This window comes from Fundulus heteroclitus, chromosome 15 (assembly GCF_011125445.2).
Source record: "Fundulus heteroclitus isolate FHET01 chromosome 15, MU-UCD_Fhet_4.1, whole genome shotgun sequence".
Taxonomy (NCBI): domain Eukaryota; kingdom Metazoa; phylum Chordata; class Actinopteri; order Cyprinodontiformes; family Fundulidae; genus Fundulus; species Fundulus heteroclitus.
The window spans coordinates 16293189-16311197 of record NC_046375.1 but is presented as its reverse complement, the minus strand read 5'-3'; the positions used below and the strand labels follow the sequence as shown (position 1 = coordinate 16311197).

General features: G+C 41.6%; 1 protein-coding gene across 1 annotated transcript in view; it reads right to left on the bottom strand.

Moving 5' to 3' along the window:
• Positions 1-18009, bottom strand: part of LOC105930570 (estrogen-related receptor gamma-like) — an 80643-nt gene that overhangs the window by 42904 nt on the left and 19730 nt on the right. The window contains 3 exon segments of the mRNA NM_001309944.1: positions 4607-4723; positions 5518-5675; positions 5757-6008. Coding sequence (NP_001296873.1) covers positions 4607-4723; positions 5518-5675; positions 5757-5995 — 514 coding nt within the window. The 5' untranslated portion in view covers positions 5996-6008.

Sequence of the window (18009 nt, the reverse complement as noted above, 5' to 3'; positions counted from 1 at the left end):
GAATAACTTGATCCTGACAAGCGTTTATATGCAAATTGATCAGATTATCAATCATCATAAACCATCCTCTCATTCGGATTATAATTGAATTCCAATTGATCTTAATTCAATCATAATATTCCAACTGGTTTGTTTACATGATTCATTTTATCCCAATTACTTTTGTCCATGTAAACTAGTGTCTATCAAAGTATCGACTCAGGGAGGTTGAATGCCAATATATGCCACACTTTCAGGCGTTTATATGCAAAACCACTTGTATGTTTTTCTTTCCCAGTTCACCACTATGCATAAATTTGTGTTTCTTCATCACATAACTTATAAAAAACAAATAAAACATACATTGGAGGTTGTCACAATACAGCTGTAACACCTCAGTGGCATCTGATATACAGCAGATACCTTCATGATCTGCAGGGTCCACAGTACTCAACCTTACTCTGCAACATCAACGCAACTAGAAATGGAGGAAGCTTAGAAACATTACTGCTCAACAATGCATTTCTATTTTTGAACTCAAGCTATAAATATTCTGAATCAGAATTTAATTTTCTTTTAAAATCCAGTGAAAATGTCATCATTATGTCCAAACAGTCCACATGTTGTGTGGCCGCCGTTATTTTCTCAGCATTGCCTGAACTGCTTGGAGTTCACTGGAGATTCCCAGGCTGGCCCTCTTCCACTCCTCCATGACGGCATCATGGAGCCGGTGGATGTTAGAGACACTGCGCTCCTCCACCCACCACAGGTTTCGCAAGGCAGTGGTCGCCTTGGGGGTGGGAATACTTCTCTGCAGCTTAGTTTTCAAAGGCAAGGCAAGGCGAGTTTATTTAAATGGCACATTTAAGTAGCAAGACGATTCAAAGGGAGGGGATCAGTCTGCTTCAGTATGTCACAGTACATGTCGGCATTTATGGTTCCCTCAACGAACTGCAGCTCCTCACAGCCACCTGAACTCAGCCATGAACCATGACACTCCCACCACCATGCTGGACTGTAAGCATGACCCACTTTGTCTTTGTACTCCTGGTTGCCTTCACACGCCCCTGACAAATAAGTCTGTTCTCATCAGCTTATCTTCAGTGACTGTTAGCAGGCTTTCTTGTGCATCATCTTTAGGAGAGGCATGCAGACCAATTTGCTGCGGTGTGCAGCGTCTAGTTCAGGTGCTGACAATCCGGACCCGCCCCTGCCCCCTACGGCCCCTGGAATGCTGGCAGCACTCATGCTATATTTCCAAAAGACAACTTCTGGATATGATGCTGAGCACGTGCGCTCCACGTCTTTGGTGGAGCATGGCCAGGCCCGTTCTGATGGGAACCTGTCCTCTTAAACTGCTGTACGGCCTTGGCCGCCGCGCTGCAGCTCAGTTTCAGGGTGTTGGCAATCGTCTTACAGCCCAGGCCAACTCGTTTTCTCAGATCCTCAGAGTGTACTTACCTGTGCGAGGTACGGTACATGGCCCTACAGTCTGAAGGAAAGTGAAAGCTTCTGCGGAAAAGGCTACCTAAACGGGGGCTAAATCAAATCCTGCCTGGGGTCTATATGTCTTTAAGCTGCTCATTTAATGTGGCTCTGACTCTCCTCATTAAACCTCACAGCTCCCCCTGTCTCAGTTTACTGCGGCCTCTCCAGGGGAAGAGGGGCATTACGAGACACGGTGAAGCGCGTTACGAGGGGCGCTTACGACAGGAGTTACGAGGGACAGTTCGCGTTTCACGGAGGTCCAGGAATCTCACGAGGCATCTGGAGGAATTTATGAGGCGGGAGGGGAAAGCAGAGGGGGGGGGGCCGAACGAGGAGGGATGCTGTTGGTGCCCCTACCCTATTAAAAGCGGCTAATACAGAAAACGATGGCACTGAGGAAAACACACCGAGTCGTGAGCATGGAGCTGAGATCTAAGTCAGGTGTTTAAACATACACACAAACACGTGTATATGCTATAATTGGGAGCATCAATAACTCACGAGGCTGCTGCTGCTGCTGGAAGATGCTGCTGCACATTAAAAGGTTCAAATAGGAGATAATAAATCTGAAACAGATGGGGCTGTAATCTCATCTTCCCAATGATTGCCATCGGTTTTTGCTAATGTTGAAAAAGTTCACAAAAACCAAAGAAATGTTGAACATGTCCTTTGGAGATAAAACTAAAACTGTGTTTCTCAATGGATAACTGAGCCGGGAGGAGCTGGCTACAAACTGAGCTTTAACTTTGTCCACATAAAAGGTTTACAACCTGCAGTTTGGGTCATATCTTTGGTCAAGTACTCTAGTTAGTATGCTCCTATTGAGGAAAGCCAATTCATGCCAGCCTTTGAGACTGAAATGATTTGTGCCAAAATCAATAAAGCAATCAAGTTCCGGGGCTGCTGTGGTAAGAAAACTCCATTCAAAATCCTCAAAGGCGGATAATAAAATTCACAGGCTAATGTAGCTGTGAAGCTCACATGTATTTGGATAAAGGCTTTTACACATCTAATCTAGTAGACTTTTTATTATTGGCATTTTAATAGACAAAGCTTCTGAATTTTCCGCTAAATCCAACACCTTGACAGAAGCCTAGAATAAAGCCATGCCTTTTGTTTAATATTGGACATTTCCTCCATGTTTGACAGACTGAATGACTTGGTAGGAGGCTGGAGACGGTGATCCATCTAATGATCCGGACTCTGCGGCTCAAAGGACTTTACTTTGAACGATTTGGCTAGCGACCAAAAAATTTGTAGCACCTGACTATATAGGAATCTCATCAGTTGTAAACAGATGTTTCACATATGTCTGTGTGTACTCTGCTAATTAACTGTGATAACGGTACTAAATTTCAATAACAGTTGTTACAACGTGGGTTTTTTTTAAAACCCTAGGGTGCATTTGAAAATTGTAATCTAGTTTTTAAAGCTTCTTTTGGAGTAATGGCTTCTTCATTCGTGGAGTAGCTGAAGACATTCACATTATTTTGGCATTTAGCAAATGGACTATTGTGCCTACCTCCTTCCCTATAATCTACTGTTCAGATTTAGCACCGCCCAAGATCACAAGGATTTAACTGTAGGAATGAAAGGATCCTTCGGATGCTTGTTATACAATGTTGTAAATCAAAATAAAACTTATCTTATGGGCAAAAAACGGCAGCAGTGTAGCTAAAAGTTCTTGTGTGGTTTAATCACATTAGCTTAGACAACGTCAGCACCAAAACAACATTAAATGCTTCGGTGGAGGTGAACTGAATCAGAAATATCTGCACTGCAAAATTTCTAAAATCAGATAGCAGGAATGAGTAGGAAAGGCAAAAAGGACGGATATATCGAACAGAAATGTCTGACATGTAGAAAACACGGTGAACCAGGTCTTGTAAAGAGCAGCTGGAGATCAGCATTCGGGCCATCAAATAAAGCACTATCACATCATGATATGTAAGATAAAATAAAGATGAGTAATAGGATACTTTAAGGATTATTTTCCTATATTATCTACTTTAATTGGTCTTTCACGCACAAATCTTGATTTGCACACATCAATGCAACATAAAGTCACTCAGGATAAACTGACGGCCTTTTTATTTTATCAGTAAATTAGGGATTCGTCCCTGAGATCAAACTGCTTACCGTTGACCCGGCTCGCTATTGTACACTCAGGTGTTTTATCTCCTCTTTCTACTTTGCTGACTCTCCTAAGCTGCACACAGCAGGAGACAAGTGGCCAGTAAAGTAGGAGGCTGCTAATGTTTTCCTCTCTGAGTCACTTCTAAATCTGGACAACAATATGTCACCAGGCAGCAGGCACACAGGCAGACTAAAGGAGACTATCTGCGGCATGTGAACCGACCCATTTCAAATATTTACCCAGACGTGATAAAGTTTCATAGTAGAAAGCAGGTTAAAAAAAAAGCAACAAAAAAACTTGTAGTCATAAAGAAGCTTCTGGAATAAATCTGGCACACTTAAAAGATTATTAATTGAGTGCCTCCTTTATGAATCCCAAAACTAGTTATTATTCCGAGTTTTAATCTGTTGATCTGAGATGAAGTTCAAGAAACTTTAGTATTTCATCAATTTTGTGAAACAGCCAAACGGTTGCTAAAGTAACCCACAGCATGATGCTGCCACCACCATGCTAGACAGTTTAATAAACTTTATTCTGTTTTTTTTAGGGTAAACTGGATTGTTCTTCCTGTCATTCTGGCAAAAACCTATACATGTTTATCACCAAATCATTTGCTCAGCTTAGTCCCGCTTTTCCCACGAATACTAATCCCAAAGCAGAGACTGCGGTTGTGCAGGCAAATTTTTCTACATCAGAGAAAGGCTCCTCGGTTTTATTTTAGCAAAACATCTTCCTTCTGAATATCTCTGTAAGGTGCTGGAGTGCTGCTAACAGACCTTCACAAACTGGCAAAGGTCCAGAAGCTATTTTGGATGCTCCACTCCACAAAGATTGACACGGCTGAACAGTTAACAGCCCTGTTACTCATTGTTCAGTCCTGTGTTTGCCCCACATACGCTCTGATGGCCTGTACTGTAGTTGACTTATCTGCCAATATATCGCTTTCCCACCAGGTCTATTCACAGTAAAGCCAACAGTAAATTATCTTAATGTACAGCTGACCTTCTCTCAACATGCCCACTGCCAGACACTTCAAGAACCGACAGGCTTGGCAGGATTTTCTCCTTCTCTTGGTGATTTCACATTCGTTGGACGCTGGGCAGCTGTATTCGATGTTACCTGGAGGGGGAAAGAGAACATAATGAAAGGGGGGAAAAAAAAGATGGATGTAAATTATGTGATACTCAAACTGAAACTGGGATTTATGTGGAGTATTCCACAAAGCTGCCGTTCTCACAAAAAAAAATAATAAAATGGATCCAACTGGGGCACAGCTGCCGGCTAAGCCTGATGGCATCCAATCAGCACAGGCCATCTTCAGCTGCCAGCCTCCATCAGAAAACAGGAAGTTTCTGATGAGCCAGACATCAGATCTCCCTGTCCGATTTGAAAAGCCGCTCAAGTCTACCCTTTGAACTCTTCTGCGGCAGCCAACTTCCAGAGCTCTTAACGAGACGCGGCACACCGGGTCCTCGACCTGGGCCCGGAGCCGACACAGAGCGGCACAATCCCTTTAAAACACCCACACTGCGGGATTTGGACTCTCAGCTCCGAGGGGGAGAAGTCAAAGCGCGCGCACTTTTGGTGCTCAGCAGCTCAGCTATCTGCTGCTTCAGAACCCCAAACACCCCCAACATGTTGACTGTACACACGGTGCCCTGCAAGTTTAACCACATATCAGCTGTTTGCAAACAGATCTTTATTTAAAGCTTTTATGCAGTTTGCAAAGCTGGGGGCGGAAGCTGTGAATTGTTTACACCACAACAAAAGCTTGGGGGAATAACTCCATCTGTGCCGTGCTGCTCGTAAAACAGGTTTATAAGAAAGAACCACCAGCCGTGCGCAATAAACCGAGCATCTTTCTGTGCATGAATATGCAGCCGTTTGTTTTTCGCTGTTTTTTTGTCACTTACCCTGGATGGTCCTCTTGAAAAAGGCTTTGCAAGCCTCACAGGAAGCCACGCCATAGTGGTAGCCAGAGGCCACGTCACCGCACACCAGACACACCCGCTTCGCCACGGTGCCCAGCATGAACTCACACTTCACTTGGCCTTCGTCCTCCCCAAACCGCCTGAATGAAAGCAGAGAGGTGAGGAAAAATGTGCTGGTATCACAAGACGCGAAAGAGGCTGACGCAGATTCGAAAGCCGACCTGTTTGCTCCGCCGTTATTGGCCAAGCCTGCCGTGTGACCGCAGAGGCTCGGCGACTCCAGCCCGTTGTTGTGAGCGAGGCCCTTGGTGAGGGGACCGTAGCTGGAGTTCGTGTCTGATGAGGAGCTACCGGGACTGGGCTGAGCTGGGCTGACATCGCCCTGAGAGCTGGGGCTAGGGCTGGAGGGCTCGCGCTTTATGGACGTGGGACAGGCGGGGTCCAAGCCCCTCACGGACATTCTGCCTGGAAGCCTAGAGAAGACAGGCAGCAGAACATATGAGCCCCGTACTTACAGTAATATACCGTCAAAAGTTTGCCGTTCATCATCATTAGCATGAATGTTGTATCCCAACTGAATCTCAATGACACATTTCAAGAAAATACAAAAAAAAAAAAAAATCACATATTTTACTGTTTTTTAAAGACAAGTTAACAAGTTTTCTCAACCCACACACACAATAGATTACTATACAAAAAAAGCTCAGCTGTATTATATCTGTACAGACCCAGTAGATAAATTTGAATATTATTGAAAAGTTCATTGATTTCAGCAACTGGATCCACTAACAGAAACACATTGAGTGGATGAATCACACGAAGACCGATGTTTTCAAGCCTTCATTTCAGTTGAATGGGGATTTTTTTGCAGCTAATGAAAATATAAAAAAATTAAAACAGACCAGCAGACAATCATCCTTGATGGAGAAACGTGGGCTTAATGAAAAGAATTGTTTGGCACCTGCATCTTTTCAAAAGGTACTTTTAAGCTGACGTACGACAGACATACGACGGGATTTGGCCATCTGATCAGGATGCCTCGCAGGCATCTCTCTTTTGAGGTTTTCCCTCTTTATCTCAACAATCCTAAACGCTTTGACTGCTTCCCCCGTCAAAGTTTGCTCATCCTTTTATTGGTCCATCAACCACCCTCCCCTGTGTTGTCTGAACCGGCCGTTTGGGCTCTACCACATATGCAAAGATGCTGTGCATTACACTACTTTGTTTTTAAAGGAGGTGATTGCTTAAGCAAACCTAGGAAAATAAGACAATCCAGCGATACTCTGCCTTGGTTCCGGTCACTGTTTTTTTTTTTGTTTGTTTTTTTTGCTTTGTTTTGTTAAGCTTATCAAGTTAAGAGCTTATTATAAAAGTTGTAGGAAATGCAGGAATGTGAGAATATGAGAAAATGCTGAGAAATAAAATCATATGCATATGTTTTTAAGAACATCTTCAAATTGTGACATTACTATGCCTTTAAACAGTTTGGGGAAGCCTTGATGACGTCAGGTTTTTGTAGGCGTCTGATTAATTCTGAGTATTTAAATTAACACACTGCTTCCTTGTGTGACATCATAGGAAAATGAACCAAATCGGCCCAGATAACAGCAAGAGAATGGAGCGCCTCCGCTTGTTCGGGTTCATCCTTGGTGACAATTTCCAGATGCCTGAAGGTGCCACCTTCGTCTGCTCAGACACTTTTATGGAAGTATGAACATGAAAGCCCACTCCAGGAAGAAGAAGCCATTTATCCAAGAAGTTAGGAGGGTTATAGTTTCTAAATGCACACTCATGTTCTGGTGCTCTGATGACATTAAAATCAAAGTTTTTGGAGGAAATTGGGGAAGCTTGCAAGCCTGAAAACACCGTAGCCTGCAGCATCATTATGTGTGGGGGTGTTTTGCTGCTGGAGGAACTGGTGCGCTTCGCAAAATAGATTTTGAGGTAAGAACATTACGTGGAAATATTAAATCAACATCCCTAGACATCGGCCCAGAATTAGATTAGTTACAAAGTTGCTAAGGGACAATAAAGTCAACGGTATGAAGTGGCTACCGCTGAGCCCTGGTCTCCATCTCATTGGAGATCTGTGGCGCGAGCTGAAAAGGTGCGCGTGAGGAGGGCGGCCTTACAAAACGGGCACATTTACAGCCGTTAGGGAAAGTTATGGATATGCGATAATATTAGTAAGTGTGGCGATAAACACATTGCTTTAAAAAAAAAAGCATTAATGTCTTTCTGCTTCAGGATCGTATCAAACATAGACCCCAGATAATTGGTACCGTAGTTTATTTAGCTCCTAAAAAAACAAAAACAGTTGCCACTCCATCTCAAACACAAGGCTTTAATGAAAAGGTTTCCTCTGCTCAACCTGGGACATTTTGGTAATGAAATAACTTAGCCGTAGCTTTTTTATCAACTTTACCGTCTATTTACCTTCCCAAACTTTTTATGTTGCATTTGACAACAAATGTCAGCAAACATACAAGGGGCACTGAGAGCTTGGGTGAATGCACGGTGCTTAAATAATTAGCTAACACGTATTGCACTCCAGGCGGCTCTTTGCAATATGTGCTATTGCGATAAGAATAAATTTGCGATATAATGTTCAACCGAATGGTCCAAACTCCCAGCAAACTGCTATTTTTAGTAGGATGGCTTAAAAGGCCATCCTACTAAATACAAGGAAATGTGAAGTCCTGAATTTGTAGTTTATTTATTTATTCTGACTGCATCTCAGTCAGTGGGGGGAAAAAAGTTATGCATCTTTGTATTTCTGTTTATATGGTCTTCTATTGGCTTGTGTATATTCTAGAGTGGTCCAAGCACTGTGCACCTATTCAGTCTCATTGGAAACAAGCCCCAGCAACTTGTAGCTAGCGTTTATTTTCATCATGAGAGTTTATTCTCACACTCCCTGAACCTGTCGTTGGCCTACCAGTGAGAGCTGCACTTTAATTAATGTTGAGTGCATTGTCTTATGATTTATGAAGTCACTGCAGACCAGTTTGTTTTTTTAACTTGTGTACAGGTTTCTAAAACTCCAACGCAAAATGTTATATGCCTACAGATCAGCCTCTCTAAAATATGTCTTTAATTCATCCTGATTCTAGCAGATTTGCCAACTTTTTAAAAACATTATTACTAAAATAAAAATAATTATTAAAAAAATTAATCAATTTGCAAGTTCTACATTTGACTTAAGTCATTTTGAGTGAATGCTTCTTGTCAAGACTTGATGCAATCAACTAGTTTCCCTTAGATAGGATTTTTTTTTTTTTGACCAATCTGTATAATCTGACCCAATCTGTATAATCTGATTAAATTTAACTTTGGAAAGTGCCTTGAGATGACATGTTTCATGACTTGGCGCTATAAAGAAAATTGAGTTGAACTGATTTGAAATGCAGGGTATGCATTTTTATTCTCCAATATTCTCTTGTATAATATTGTATTAGCGTGTTAAGGACTACTTATAAAAAAATACTATTTAAATAAAAAGCCTTATAAGTGCTTTAAGAATAATCAGAATTTGCTCTTTAAATTTCGAAAATGATAAAGAAAATGTCACTACTTCTACCGTGGAAACTTTAAATAATGCCCAGCGGCACAGTTGCTGCATGGAGTTTGCATCTTCTCCCTGTACATGCGTGGGTTCGCTCCAGGTAATCTGCTTCCTACCACAGCCCTCTAAACTGCCCTGATGTGTGTGTGTGTGCGTGCTGGGTTGTTTGCGTTGCCCTTTGATGGACCCCCGCCTCTTGCCCACTGACTGCTGGAGATAGGCACAAGCCCACCACGCGCAACCCTGCGCAGATAAGCCGGTATAGATAATAGATGAATACCTAAATATTAAAAGATGGCCAGCAGGCCTGCATGTTACATCATGTGCCAAGGGCCTATTAATAAGTGAAGAAGTGACCACAGCAGACTCTCTGTCACCAAGCCGGGGAGGAAACCAGCTGAAGTGTGCAGCATGCACCCTCACACATCCTAAAAACATACGCATACTCCAGCGGTGGCATCACGCTTTTGTGCCCGGCTGTAAAAATAAGGAGCTTAGCTCCTCTCCCCCTTTTATTTTTTCTCTTCACATGTAGATTCCTGCAATCGCTTCACACGTCGCAGCGCCGTGCACACACATGTCTCCATAAACGCCCCCGACGCATAGTTGCACGCAACTGTTTGTCGCCAGGCCAACTCTAAAAAGAGACTGCAGGTCCCCCCTTTTGTCTGGCATAAACGCACATACACACAATATTCACGCAGCTGTACGTGTCTCAGTCTGCGCTCTCGGCCCGGCGAGGTGGATGTCCAAGGCGATCTGTTTCCTGCCATGTAAATGAGTCCACCCATCACCAGCTATTTGGTAGGCAAAGAGGCTGGCTGCTTTAAACCACTCACTGAGCAAACCATGGCCACGCGCTACTGACGCCTCTATGGGGCTACGAGAACAGACGCAAAAATGCGTGATAAGAATCGGCCTCGCTTAAGGGGACACAATGAGCATATTTACAGGAAAGCCGAACGACCACGGCAGAAAAAAATCACTGCGACCGTTTCTAACAAGGAAGAGCGGATTTCAAAAGCTGCCAGGAGCCATGAGGCTGACCTTTTTCTCTTTATGTCAGATATGTTTGGGTACAAATAATAAAATATAAATGCTCACAGTATGATTGCTTTGAGTGACAATACAAGTTTGTACAACATGTACACAAAAATTTGAAACTAAATTAAATGACATGATCTTATTCCTTGCGTAAAAATATTTTGAATGTATAATAATAATTAGTTGTTTTGATATGCAGACCTAAGCAAAAACACAGAACATCCACTTATTGTTTTTTAATCCTTTTAGCAATAGCATTAGTACACTGCAAAAACGGAACTAAAAATAAGTAAAATTTTCTTAAAATGAATGTATCTGTCCTTGATTTGAGCAGGTAAATAAGATGATCTGCCAATAGAATAAGATTTGTGCACTTAAAATAGGAACAATTGATCTCCATCATCTTATTTCAAGTGCAGGATGTCTAATTATCTTCATTTAGGGGTCAAAATACTCATTCCATTGGCAAATGATCATATTTACCTGCTCAGATCAAGGACAAAAACACTATGTTTAAGAACATTTAGCTTATTTTTAGATCTATTTTTGCAGTGTAATAGGGCTGGGCAATTAATCAATTTAATTGATTAATTCGAATTTACAATTTCTTTCAGATTTAATTTTTGGAAAAATCTGGATTTTATTTTACCAATGCACTCATTTGGCTTCCATGAACAGAATAGCATGCAATGCTGAATATATGTTTAGGAAAACTTACTGTCAAAATATTGTAAAGTGGAAACTTTACAAGGCACTTTAATTTACTAATTTACTTCTTTTTTAAGGTAGTTTAAAGTTACACAAGTGAAGTGAAGCCTGTTCTTAGCTCATTATGTAAGACCACTAGCAGCAAATATTTAGTTTTGTTTTCATTGTTTATAATGGCAGGGCTGCCATCTTGTTTTATACGCATGTTTCACAGCTTGTATTTAGTTGCACTTTGAATTCAGGTCAACTCCCAGATGAAATGGTAGACATAAAAGCACGTTTTTGAAATTATTTCTTTAGTTTGTCTTTGTAAAACAAAATGGAGAGGATGGTATTAATTGAACTTGGTATAACAAAATCAGAGATTCTATTTTTAAGCCATATGCAGCCCAGCCCTAATTAGTATCTCTCTTTACAGAATAATATACCCTTCTGCCATTCTGCTCTTTACAGAGTAGCAGCTTTTAGGAAATCTAAATAGTTAAGTGACTGTTGACGTTCTTTAGGAGTAAGCAGAGACCGCTGTTTTTGAAATGCTAGCTTTGAGATCAGCTACTGCTGGTAACTGCAGAACCAGACCGTTCACGCTGGGCCTGGTTCTGCTGGAGGTTTCTTCCTGTTAAAGGGGAATCTTCCTCTCCACTGTCGCTGCGTGCATGCTCAGTATGAGAGATTGCTGCAAAGTCAATGACACGTGGCAAGGGACTGTCCACTGTTGCTACGCAATCTTTCAGGAGGAGTGATTGCTGCCAGTCAATGACTCGATGGAATCTGCTGAGCTTCCATAGATAGAAAACTTTTAGTTAAACTGTCTGTATGATTTGTTTGCACTGACTTTGCAAAGTGCTTTGAGATGGCGTGCAGTGAGTTGGTAACCTGACTCTAGCCATATGGATTTCGCTCCACCTAGCTTCACTCACATCCATCTGTGACATCTCCCATAGAGAGTGACTTCTCCAAACAATTTTATTGTCCAGCCAATCAGGACGCAGGGCTGGAGTTTCATACATGTGACGTATTGGAGAAGCGACCGTGAGACTGTTTTGATTCAGACATCAATTGCGGCTCGCATCGAGGAAGCAGGCGTTAACATTGATGCTGCTATTTCTTCCGTGTTGTCCAATCTACCTAATATTGTTTCATTAAAAGAACATCAGAGAACGGCTCTGAAGGCTTTTGTTGGTGGAAACGTTGTTTTCACCCTTCTTCCGACCGGATTTGGCAAGTTTTGTTTTCTGGCACCCGTGGCGGAGCGGTTAGCGTGAACCATGTTAGGAGGCCTTTAGTCCTCAACGTGGTCGGCCCTGGATCGACTCTGACCCGCGGCGCTTTGCCGCCTGTCGTCCCCCCTCTTCCTGTCAGCTCACTGTCAATAAAACGCGTGCCACTAGAACCGCAAACACATTTTTAAAAAAAAGTTTTGTTTTTTCCTGCGCCGCTCTCATCAGCGTCACGGGTTAGCTTCGGTGTGAGTGGTTGAAATAGCACGTCGATAAAGATGACAGACAAGTGGCTTATCCAATCATATGCAAGGATTTTTGATAAGGCCCAGCCTTCAAAAAAGGCAATTCCTATGGCGGTGCCCCAGATGGATATGAGTGGAGCTAGGCAGAGCGAAATCCATATGGCTAGAGTCAAGTTAGTGAATTGGTGGTATATTAATAAATTGAACTGAATTAAATTGAATAGTAAAACTCTATTCTACAGCAATTGCTCTGTCACACCTGTGGCGCCTCTGCTCCAAATATAAAAAAAATCATAGACCGCTCATGCCAAGACAGTTTGGAAAACAAATCTATATCCATAGCAGAAAGATTTACAAGAACGGAAGATCGGAAGCCTCCAACTCAATTCTAACAAGTGTATCTCTAGTATTTACTTTCAGTTTTATCCTCATAATTTATTTCATATAAGACCATGCAACACATATTGTAGCAGAGAACATTTATGATGCCAGAAGCAGTTCTTTCTCTTTGCAAACACTAGAAAGGATCCGCATGCCTCAAACTCAGCATAAGTTGCTGTTTTTTGTTGTTTTCTTACTTGGGGGGGGGGGGGGGGGTCTCTACTGTAACTGCACACAGTTGCAGTAGAGAAAACTTGATGGATTCCAAAAAATCTTTCATCTTTGAAATTAGCAGCCTCCTACTACTGAGGAGGTAGGGTGGGGGATTTAATGTGGGTACCTGAAAAAAAACATAATTTGGGGAAGGTTTACTCGTCTAATTTTTCAAACAGCGTCTCATTTCCTTATGTCCAGGCTCCTGGTTACAAGACCCTGGTTCCTTTTTCTCCATCATGCCTCCCTTTTTGCAATTTCCAATTCACTTTGAAGACCATAAAAGCCAGAATCTGTAGTCGGCTGCCCATCGCAGGTCTCCATGCATGTGAGAGAGTGTGACGAGTTCATACTTTAAGCTCTCCCACTGGAATGCATCACAGGGGTTTGTGTTAATGCTTTGCTTTCATAATGAAACGGTCGATCACTTTGGCGGATTACTAATTTTACAGCGCCACGTAACCCATCAACGCTGCGGCTTCAGCAGCCCAGCACAAAACGAATAAATCAGCGGGAGTCTCGCTGGCCGCTCTGAGTTATCCTCCCGTTTGTGCGCCGCCGTCTAAAAACAACACTAACTGCGCCCTGGCAACAAAGGATAAAATGCGGCGTGAAATGAAAAGAGATGCAGGCAAGGAGAGGGAGTGTGAGGAGGCTCGACGGAAAGAGAGGGGGGGCTGTCCTGTGGCTCATTAACCTGGGAGGGAAGGGGAGTTGGGGGGGGGGGGGGGGGGGGGGGAAGAGAAGGCAACACTTTCTGTCTAATGAGCACAGCTATAATACAGACCGTGGGCCAGTGGAGGAGAAAAAGGGAGAGTTTGACGGAAGTTACCAAGAAAAATAAATGAAAGATTTCCGAATGAAAGGAGAAAAACGAAGGAGTCCAGGAACGTTGCCCATCCGTTCAGCTCTACATCCACAGAGAGGTGATTTAGGTCACCGGGGTCTCAGTAGTGTTTTTTTTGTTGTTTTTTTTGTCCCTCCAATGATCCAGAGACGAGCGGGGATCAGCGACACCCTCAGCCAACTCTAAGAGCCTTACACAGGCTTTGGATGAATCCACGAGATGAGGCACTTGAGGCTGGATCCTCACCCGCGGGCTCTGGTGAGAGGTGTACGTGGGATGGGGTTGGGGGGGGAGAGGGGTGGGGGGGCTGCAGCTGTCACCGCCCTCCTCCCGGTTTCTTTATCTGATTGCTTGTGTCACATGCAATCAGCCAACCTGTGCGTCCACATGTCTCGCCGTCTCCCTCCGTCTTTCTTCTAATTGTCTTTTCTTCTCTACTGCCGGCGGAAGGTTAATTTCGATCGGGAAAACGAAATCCGCAGAACGATTACGCCACGGCTGATAAAAACGGAACAGTGATGATGATAATAGATGTGAAGGGTCCCCCCCCCCCCCCGCCTTTTTAAATTATAACAGAAAATATGGACAATCAAAACGGAAAGTCTGTGGCGGGTAATTGAACAGCTGCATCGAACAGCTTTTTCCCCAAAACAGTTTTTCTCTATTAAAAATCTTCTGCTAGCAAAGAACAGAGCAGGAAAAGTGAAGTGACTCTGTCTCAGAAACGGTAATCGATACAAATAAATTGGAGCTGCACAATATATGAAACCTCAATTACGATGCCAGTGCAATCACAAAAACTTTTATATTTTAAGTACCATGAATTCTACTGACTAGACGGACCTTCCCCGACCATTTTGTCCACACTTGACATGGATATTTGTGGCTAAAATGTTAAGGGTAGTGCCGCTACACTGTGAGAGTGAGCATACATTCAACAACAATATTGAGATAAGATGTTTGACACATATATAAATATACACATATACATGTATATATACACATGTATATTTATGTGCATATATATATATATATTTATGTGCATATATATATATATATATATATATATATATATATATATATATATATATATATATATATATATATATATATATATATATATATATATATATTCTCTTTTAATCAGTATTATGGTTTACAATTAAAATAAATAAGATTAAGCCAAAAAAGTGCATTAACTGCCACTTTGGCTCAATTTCTTTTGCGTAACATATCATTAGCGAGTGGTATTACAGTTTTAATCTTTATGAAATAACTTTTTTAAGGGGTTTTGGTGGCTTGGTTCAGAGAAACTTTTAGTCTTTTTTATTGTTTAGAAAATACCGGGTAAGCAGAGGATGACCACTTCTAATTAAAACATTATTTTCAGGTCTAACCTGCCATTTCTGGTTTTGATCCAGTCTGAATATTATTATTTTTTTATCATAAGTGGTTTAACATATAACAGAGAGAAATAAATATATGGCAGGAGCTTTGATAAAGGAAGCGATATGGAATCACAAGATTATCCCTGTTTATACATCTAACATAGCATGTCCCTAACCTTCTTCTGATTCGTATCAAACTCTGAAAAGGGCATTAATTCAATTCAATTTTATTTATATAGCGTCAATTCATGAAACATGTCATCTCAAGGCATTTTACAAAGTCAAATTCAATCATAATATACAGATTGGGTCACACTTGGGTGGTGAAGTTAAAAAACAAAATCCAATGGGAGTTATTTGTTTTGAGGCATTGAATGAAAAAGAAAAGCAATCCGATTCCTTAATATTGATCGAAGCCGATTAGAGAAAACTGACAGACCTCGATCTCTTGCTGTTTGTTTGGAGCAACTCTATTATCAAGAGAATTTCTCCTGCAGGGCCCCTGCTGGTAGGGGGCCCTAAGCAGCTGACTCGTTTGTATGTGGCTTGGTCTGGCTCAGGAGACTCACCAATCATTATCATGTCTTCAGCAAAGGACACCTTGCAATGGTTTGGAGATTTTATTTAGTATTTTACCCAAAGCGGACGTGTTTTACTTTGCCCAAGTGTCTCTCTTCCTGTCTTGACTCGTGGATTTCCCATCAAAATGCTGGGTAGTTCTGACCAAAATAGAGCAAAGATCTATATGTTGGTCAGAGCTATGTAGTAGAGCTGCAGAAAACCACAAGCCCCGTTGTCTTCAACCAGATCTGATTGATGACACGATTTTCCTTTGCATCGGACGTATTGGAGGGATTCAAGTGTTTCGGCTTATATTCAACTCAAAAAAGGGAAAACATTGGTTGTTGTATTTATCAACCAGAGTGGCAGTAGTCCTTTCTTTTGATGTATTGAATGATTAGAAAAGAAGGTACAGTTTTTTTTAAATATTTGACCAATCAGAGCCAAATTTCAGTATTGGGTACCTAAGTCATGCGTCTCTATTACTAAAACAGTTGCTCCTTTTGTTTTACTGATACAGACTTCTTACTCTTATATTTGTAAAGTTGGCTAGTTCTTATTCTCCCACTTTTGAGTCGCCCAAGCTAAGCGACTGCTTTGTTTGCTTATGCCTTGCTCCAGCTCTACAGGCTATAAATCACCATATTGTCTATTCTAATGTATTGGCAAGTTGACCTGATTGTTAATAAACTTTAAGAAAAGCACATCACATTTGGCCGGTGTATTCATACACCAAAAATGTTAAGGTTTGCTAATTTTTAAAAGAATAAAATGTGATTTTGAAACATTTGACCAATTAGAGCCTATAGAGAGAAAATATGACAATTTCAACCTTTGACCAGTTGACTGATGCATCAACTGGTCAAAGGTTACTAACAGAATAACTCAGTTTGTATTTGTTATGCTAATATTTGTAAACCTGACTTTCACATCAAATATAATGCCCTCATACTGGTGTACAGACCTTGTAGACTATTGTTGCAAATTTGCTACAAACTGCCACAAAGCCCAGTTGGTGTTTATATTCCAGTAATACCTGTTGATGCATATTCAACACATACTAAGGATCGTATTGGAAGCCCTTCGCTGCCCTCTAGCAGCCAGAGATATATCCAAACATGCCAAATCTTGCCAATTTGAATATGAAATACTTAAATTTGTAACTATTGCATGTGCGATATTCAGATTGCAACGTTACAGCAAAATTAATAAAGACATTTCTTTTAAATAAAATTTCTAAATATCTTGGCAGTAAGGTGTTGTCTTGTGCCTCTTATGCCAAACCAATCTCATTGTGTCTTTAGGAAACTACAAGATACCAAATTGTTAAGAAACATTATATCACACACAGGTAATGGAATTCAGGAAGTATAAAAATCGTAATGTGATTTTACTATTTTCAGTGTTTGTATTGAGAGGGACTTTATTTCGCGCAAAACATACTCTTCATAAATAAACAAAGCGACTTTATTGAGCCTTTATTAATTGAACAGTCTCCTTTAAGATGATTAACCACCTGAAAGTCACCTGATAACTAGGCGCAACTTAAAAAAAATTATTTAACAAATATTTTAAATTAATTAAACTGTACTGATATCAACTTAACCTGTCCCATACTTTCAGCCCCATACCGAGACTTTAAAGCTCTGTGGGAACAGCGTGTAATGAGAAGGTACTTACTCGGTGTCAGAGTGGTAGCTGAAACACTCGGGAAGGTAAAGGTCGACTAAATCCATGTGCGCTCTGCTACCATACCCCCAATAAAATAAAATAAAATAAATAGTATAAGAAATGTTCTGTTTATTGAACACTTTTCCCCACCTAAGCTACGCCTGCCCTTACAGTGTCCCTGCCTGGAAACTTTCTCTCTCCATCTACTGCCCTCTCCTCTGCCGTGTCGCCGGCTCAGCACCGCTCATCGCCCGCCTGTCTTCCTGTCTCTGCCCGTCACTTCTGCGCGAGCTGCTCCCTCGCTGCCTTTATGGTCCCGACTGACTGCTGAGACTGACCGCGAGCTGCGTGTGTCCAGAGCGGCCGCTCCATCGGACAGCTGATTGGCTGTCCTCTAAGCCAATCAGCAGCGCTCTAAGCCGCCGGGGCAGGTGGATGTGAGTGACGTGTGTGCCTTTTTAACAGGTTAAAACTGTCAGCGTGGGAGTTTAGATTACAATTTGTCAGACACGCAAATAAATCAGCTTCTCTTTTAATGTGTATTCGTTAAAAGGTTTTCCATCAACGACGAAACAAACATTTGTTTAAACTTTAAAGCATTCTTGTCTCAAATAGATTATAAATTACATGA